General features: G+C 42.4%; 1 protein-coding gene across 1 annotated transcript in view; it reads left to right on the forward strand.

Annotated features, from left to right (window-relative positions):
- Positions 1-5,408: 5,408 nt before the first annotated feature.
- Positions 5,409-7,539, forward strand: part of RCOR1 (REST corepressor 1) — a 41,742-nt gene continuing 39,611 nt past the window's right edge. The window contains exon 1 of the mRNA XM_017729100.1: positions 5,409-5,521. Coding sequence (XP_017584589.1) covers positions 5,479-5,521 — 43 coding nt within the window. The 5' untranslated portion in view covers positions 5,409-5,478. The remainder of the gene's footprint in view (positions 5,522-7,539) is intronic.

Consider the following 7,539-nt stretch of genomic DNA (forward strand, 5'->3'; position numbering starts at 1 on the left):
GCTGAAGAGCTCAGGTTGGAATTGTATGGGTGTAGAAAATTTTACACACTTGAAGTGTACATTGAAAGGCTGTTTGCTTGTGTAGTTATTCAGACCTCATCTATGGCTGCACATTGGTGCCACCTGCTTGCAGGAGAGAATGAGCGGGCTCTTATTATTCAAGAAAAAAAAAATAAAAGGCGAGGCCTCAACATCTGTTCTGGCCTTATTGTTTGGTCTGGCCTGGGCTGTGGGCAGAATGTAGGCCACAGCTTTTGCATTACTGCTGGCTCTTAAACTGGAAAGGCATCTTGGATCAGAGGTATTCTTAAAAGGTTTAAGAATAAAAATACAAAGATGTGAAGTTCAAACTTAGGATGGATTGTACTTGATTACCTTAAAGAAAAGGAAACTATTGCTATCTATGCTTTTTCTCCTTTTCTCTTTCAGTTCTTCTAATGGTAATAGTTTTTATCACTGCGAAGTGACCTTTGTAATCATTGCTGGACGATTAATCTTTAACTGGGTAATTTTTAAAGCAATATTTTACACACACTTGTAATGTGTGATACCGTGGGGTTTTGTAGCACAGCACCAGTCATTTTGAGGCAGGAGGGCCCTTCACCCCATGTTTCCAGGGCTGCTGCTCTGTGTAGAAACCCAAATAGTTGCTTTAGTTTCCCTAGGCAGATGCTAAAATGCCCTCAGAACTTTATTTGCATATAGATTATAGTGCCAGCTGCGTGTAGTCATGTATAGGAAGAGCTAACTGCTGCTTCATTTATAACTTTTTAATTAAAAAATGTTTCTCAGTTTTCAGGATTCCAGTTCTGTTTCATTTAATGCTGCTATAGTGTGTACAGTGATGGTATTTCTGTGAGGTACCAGCTGCTATGACTAGGCAGTCCTTGGAAAACACGAATGAAAGGGGATCACAAGCATTAGCTGCTGACTCAGGGAGAAGTCACATGCAGAAGGAAGTGGAGATGAGCAGCAAAGTTCTTCAAATGTCTTTGAATTGCTGCTTGGGACACCAATGCTAGTAGTGGGGAGGGAAGGTGGAAAAAGCTTTTTTCTGACTCTGAATTTTGTTTGAATTCTCCTGTGTCACATAGGTGTTGTGCTGTTGTGTCGCAGCTGTGCATTTACAATTACACCGTGACCCTGAGTCATACCAATGAACCCATGAGAGACAGGTTTTTTGTACAACGGGAGCCCGTGCCTCCGTTGTCTTACTTTGTTTAACAGCCATCATGGGTACCATAAACAGGGGATTTTACACTATGCAATAAATTTAAGTTCTGCTTTGATAAAGAAAATGCAGGGTTGGGAATGGAAGCACTTGTTTAATCTCACTTCACTAGAAGTAAATGCATTAGACTTGATCCAAAACTGCTTTAAGAAGCATTCAGCAGTTAAATTATTATATGGCAGCTCCAGCTCTTCCAAATAATAAAAGCATCTATTCACCTTTGGATATTATACAATGCATGTTTTATATATAATGGTCAGGGTTGCATATTAAAAGGAAGAGATGTTTCTTACACTTTCTTTTAAAATCTGCAACATGTGATTTAAAAATGAGTTGGTACCAGTTGGGTGGGGATCAGTAAGTGCTGTTAGTAAAGCAGTAGCTTTTGTAGGTGGCACTCTTGCCATCCTTACCTTACCCTTGGGTATTTCAGTTGTTGTATAAACTTTATTAACTCCATGAAAGGCGCTGTTCAGATCTGGAGGTGTTTTCTTACCCATTGTTTTGCAAAAGATCAATAGCTGAAGAATTCCCTGTAGTTCTATGGCAAGCGCTTTTACACTTTAAGGCTCATGTTTGCTTTCCAGAGAAGGTACAGAAGTGTGTATTTGTAACGAGCATCTGATCGTGGACCTACTTTTCTGAGTTACCTTTTGCAGATTCTAAATAACAGAAGGAGCTGACTAGAGCAGGGTCCCTCTCTTCATGGTGTGTTGCAGTGCTGTCACATAGTCATGTGTTAGTGTGCTTTGCTTTGAAATCCAGAGGGTTTCAGTAGCTCTGAAATGCCTTGTGCAAACAGCAACAGGAAAAATACCAGAGACTACTGAAAGGGTTATGGAGAAGGAAAAATGCTGGAGGCATCCTGCCCAAGCCTCACTTTGACTTGGGCAGGATGGAACTGGAAGCAAAATGTGTCTTGACATCTGTGGGAGGTGAGGATCATTTCTCCAAGAGGTCAGTACAGGTGTCAAAAGGAAATGTAAAGTGCTTGAATGGCTCACAGCTGTGGCTGGATCGTGCAGCATCCTTGGGGAGAGCTGGAGACGAAGCAGGTCCCTCAGAGTGCAGGAACTCAAGTGGGAGCTGGCACTGCTGCCTTGCACAGAAGCAAAGTAACAGATGACAGAGTGATTGGTGGCTCTTTGAGAGGCCTCTGCTCCACTGAGTTTATTCTGGCATGTTTCTTCTCTAACTTGGAGAAGAAAAATAAAATGTGATGTGTCAGGCTGGAGCTGCACAGTGCTGGGCTCCTGCTTGCAGGCAGGGTTTTGCCTTCCTGCGCTCTCCTTGTGTATGGTGTCCATTCCATCTGTGGTCCTTGAAACAGTTTAAACTGGTGCTGTGGTTGAGGGACGTGTTCTGGCTGTCCCTGCTTCCTTATTCTTCTTCCTTGTCTCTAAGGATATGTGGTAGAAAATTAGGAACTGGTATGGAGTTAAAGCTAACAGCTTTTTTGTTGGATTACTTTTATTTTTGTTAAAGCTCAGGTGGATCTCCTGGTTTGGTTTGTCAAGTAATGGTGGAAGGGGAAACAACTTCCCATGCTCTCTTTTGCAGTGGTGCTGTTGAACCATCGTATTTCCTTCTGTACTGATGCCAGTTATTCATGGCTAACTTGAAACAGGGGAGGGGTCAGAAGAAGAGGGAAGGTACTTTCTGACGTGTAGGGGGGACTTGATGTGTGTACACTGGTACAGTGACCTTTGGTAGCTCCTGTTTGCAGACATCCCCGTTTCCCTTTCCCTGTCAGGTGTCCTGACTTGACAGCTCATGGGGAGAGCCTTAGCTGCTGTGGATCGGGGTTTCACATCTTGCAGTGTGCTGCTCTTGCATGTGCCAGGCCTGTGCATTAGCTCAGGGAATCCCCAGGGATGGAGAGCCTCGTGTTGTTGCTCTTCTGTGCAAATCAAGGTATTTCTGCATGCTGGTTCTGAGATGTGTCCTCTCAGCTCCAGAGGGGGAAAAACCCAAAAGCCCCCGCAACTTTTTAGAATAATATTGATATAAATGTGTTCTGCCCTGCTTCATCTCCTCCCTTGCACAGTAGAACTTTTTGCGCTTGTGCAGTAAACCACATCTGTAAAATGGGACAAACTTTAAAAACAACATTTTCCTCACAAAGTGAATTTTAAGCTGGATTGGTTTTCTCCTGTGTTTTAGCATATAGTCTGTAGAGTAGGGGTATGTTCTAGGGGTAAAAAAAAAAAAAAAAGAGGGATGGGAACTGCTGTGGAAAAAGCAACATCGTACTGTGCCTGATTGGGGCTGCACTTCTCTGCCTGGGTAGAGGCAATGGAAGTTCACATTCCCTGTGAATTCTGATAGTGGAACAAAGTTTAGGGGCTGCTGCTTGTAGTAGAAGGTCTTCCTCTTGGAGGAAGCAACCATGATTCCTGACAGACTTGGGACAAATGGAAAAGCTAACAGTGGGAAAGTGATTACAGAGTGTTTGCTCCCACGACAACTGTGATATGGAACTAATGGCTGTGGCAGAAACTTTACAGATATCTGGTGGGTAGCTAAATGAAAGTGCAGGATTACCTGAAATGTCAGATCTTCTTGTCTGCCAGTATACAGCTTCTCTAAACACAAGTTGCGCTGATTTAACTGCAGTTGCTTAAACAAGCAAACCCCATTGATCCTAGATTGATCTGCTCTCCTAAAAAAAGAGTAACCCTTGCCCTTCTTATGTGGCTATTTTTACACTAAATATACAACAGATTAAATTGAATTATCTGTATAGCTTTGTCACTGAAGTGCTGAGTGTTAGAATTCATCCTGGTATTCCTTGTCCAGAAGCACGGGGCAGTGTTGGTGAGCACTGCAGCTGTGCTTGGAATGATGCTGTAAAGGGATGTAACAGCCACTCTGCACTGAGGCCTTTCTTCTGCTAGCCTTACTAAAAAAACCAAAAAACATTCCCAAAAACTGAGTGAAAGATAATGGTGTCTATCATGAAAAAACCTGCTAGTTCAGTGTAAATATGTTGCCAACAGGTGGTTATTTTTAATACATGCTATTTGTGCTCTAAATTTATTGTTAAAATATTTTTGTCATCTAAACCCTGACTGTTCTTAGCTGAGCAGATTTCAGGTTAAAAACAGTTGTGAAACTGAGTGTTCATAGGACTGTAATGTAATTTTGTGTTACTAGATCTTTTCTGACCTGTTTTAGTGCTTCATGAAGTGGTGGTTATATGTCTAATTGCACAGCACAGAGAAAATAGCATTGTGTTGAAATATTGCATAAAACTTGAGTGTTATGTGACATTTTGTACTGGAAATAGTACTGTAGGTACTCATTCATAACAAGATTTGCAAGTTTCTCTCTGCCAGGGCGGGTGGTTGGCCTGCCTGTGTGTGTGCTGCCTCAAATGAGGGAGGTTTTTTTTTCTCTTCTTCTTGTCCTCTTCCTCCTCCTCCTCTTTTGGCTGCTTGTGACCAAACATCAGCGCAATTGGCAAGAGCTTGCTCTTGAAACATACCTTAGTTTGAAGTTGCTTTTTCTGACTATGCACAGCTGTGGATCTTCACTTGAGACTTTCAGAGCTCTCCTGCCAGCCAGGTGTTAAGCTGGTTAAAAACAGACTTGTCTGAGCGTGGGTGTGTGTCTCAGCGTGGGTGTGAATGCATTTGGATTTCTCTGGAGCAGTTGAGACTAGGACCTGATTGTGACCTGGGGGACCCAGTGTCACCTGGGTGGGCATTCCTGATTGTATGGGGGATGGAGGCACAGAACGGCTGCTGGGATGGTGCAGGAGGTGCTCAGAGCTGTAATGTGGGAAGTTTTATGCATATGCCTACTCTGAAGTGTTAATCTGTCTGCACACTACAGTCTCATGATGTCCAGGGCTTGGAGCCTTCTGCCTGAGCCCAGCTCCTCCCTTTTTCATTTAATGATGGCTGGAAGAAAAATAATCAAGTGTGCTGGAAGAGAAACATTAATTAACTTTTAATTTAGATCTAACGCATGTTGCTTAGTGTACTGCATGAGTGTGCGGTATCTGTCGTGTTATAGAGAGGGTGATGCATTGAAGAAACAAGGAAAAGCCTCAGGTCGGAATGGGAAGATGGGGTTTTAACTCTGTGGATGGGTTTTATATCTTGATTAAAAGCTGCAGATGTGTGATAAGTCACTTTTGTATCCATTTTGCATCTGAAATTACTTTCTCTGTAACTTGGTTTGTATCTGTTTTCTCTTAAGCCAAACTTGCAAGGCGAAGTCAGGAGAGAGAGAATCTCGGCATGCTGGTCTGGTCACCTAACCAGAATCTGTCTGAAGCAAAATGTAAGTCTGTTCAACTACTTTTATTCCCTTCTTTCCTTCCATGTATCACTTCAAGAATGCAAAGTTGCCACTTTTGGTAGAGAGGTTATGTCTGTGACCTTTCCATTATGAATTGAAATTAATTTGAAAAAAGAAAAGCTTATGAAGCAATCCCCCAGATGATCATTGTTCTCCACTGGGTAGCTGCTCAGTGTCAAATCCACGGGTGCGGGGAAAGCAAGAGAAATGTGACACACATTATTCCTAGATACGAATTCCTTAAGATACTCATCCGAAGGCCTACACAATCTGCTTTGTTTGCTGTTGGTGCTGTAGAAGACAACAGATATAACTGGGGAGAGCAAAATGAAAAGTATTGGGAGGGGTGGGAGGCCCGCAAAATATTTGGTAATTAGCAGTACCTTTTCCTCCACAAAGACAAATCCACATCTGGAGCCCATGGAGGTTTTAAATGCCAGAACAATTGCAGTGCCTTGGAATTCCACGTGAGGGCAATTAACAGCACTCTGTGTGTGTCTGGGAACAAGTCTCAGTGCTGCTGCCAGATGGCAGAACTAGTGTTTGAAAGGCTTGTCTAGCTACAGTTCTCCTCATGAATAAGCAGGACTCCTTGATTAAAGGGCTGCTGTTTGAATGCAGTAACTAAACCTAAGTGCTTTTGGGGGAGGGAGCTGAAAAGAGCTAATTTTGACTTTGTGCTTATACCTTGGCTTTTTTTTATCCTTTCTGATTCTGGGACCAAGAATGAGATTCATGCATTCCTGTTTCTCTGCAGTTTCTGTGGTGGCACTATTAAGTAAATCCCCTAGACCCAAGGACTAGGATGCATCATAAGGCACATGTGAAGATGTAGTGGCATTTGCAAATTAAGGCAGCAGAGACTGTGCACAGACCGGCTCTGTCCTGAAAGGCCTGTGCTCTGCCCTTGGGCATTTGTTCCACGGAGCAAGTTGCCCCTTAAATTATGGAAGGATGATGGTACTGTGATCTGCAGATAAAAAGGACTTTGTAAGGATCATGTTTGCCTTCTCTCCTAGTCTGCTTCCTGCTGGCTATTCGATGCTGAAATAAATAGGATGAGGAGAGGAATGTATTTGACAGTTATCTACAGCTAGAAACCTCCCAAAAGGTATAACAGCAAGAAATAGTTGCCGCCACCAAAAGGAATGACTATTCATGGGTTGTCTGTGACACAGGATTCCTGTAGCTGCCTCTCAAGTCTGAATGTCTTCTGAATCCCAGCTCAGCTTTGGAACCTTTAACTCCTGCCTGATAGGAAAGAGATTTCTTGAAGAGGAAAGAGAATGGAGGAGGGAAAAGAAGATATGTGGAATTGAGTAAAATAATCCGTAACTGAGTATTCTGTGGTAATTGGCACAAAAATATACTCATAGACCATAAAGAGGATATAATATTGGCTAAGAAGAGATCATGAACATAAGAGGTAATTTAAAAAGTAATATGACATTGATAAATAAAAACTAGGTGGCAGTTGTCTGTTAGTAAAGTAAAAAAGTTGGGGGGAAAAAATGTGAATACAGGAGGAAGGGCAAGAAGGAATTTCTCAAAATACTGAAAATTTTAGTAAGAGTATAAACTCATCAGTGAGTTCACCTTCCAAAAGAGGTACAGCAAAAAAATGACAAAATTTCATATGGAGTTTGGGGAAGTGAAGTATGAGGCTGTTGCACCATACATGGCACAAAAAATACCTCCCAGGTGCCTGATTGATGCAGAGGGATGGAGTTAGGAAATTAAGCATCTAGTAGTATTAGTAGTAGTAGTAAAAATCCAAAGGAGCATTGTGAGAGTTGGTTGAGGGGACCTTGGGGTGGCAGATTGGGAAGAGGGCAGCTGTGCAGGGAATGAAAAAACAGAGTGGGGGGCTGGTTGGTCATAGCTTTGTTTTGTGTCAGTGTGAGCTGATCCTTTTGAAAGGAATCAGATATTCCTCTCTCTATTTGGCATTTCTTAAAAATGAACTGTGAAAAACAAATCCTGCTGTAGGTAGGTGCTTT

Source organism: Corvus brachyrhynchos, unplaced genomic scaffold (assembly GCF_000691975.1).
Source record: "Corvus brachyrhynchos isolate BGI_N302 unplaced genomic scaffold, ASM69197v1 scaffold1, whole genome shotgun sequence".
NCBI classification, from domain to species: Eukaryota; Metazoa; Chordata; class Aves; order Passeriformes; family Corvidae; genus Corvus; species Corvus brachyrhynchos.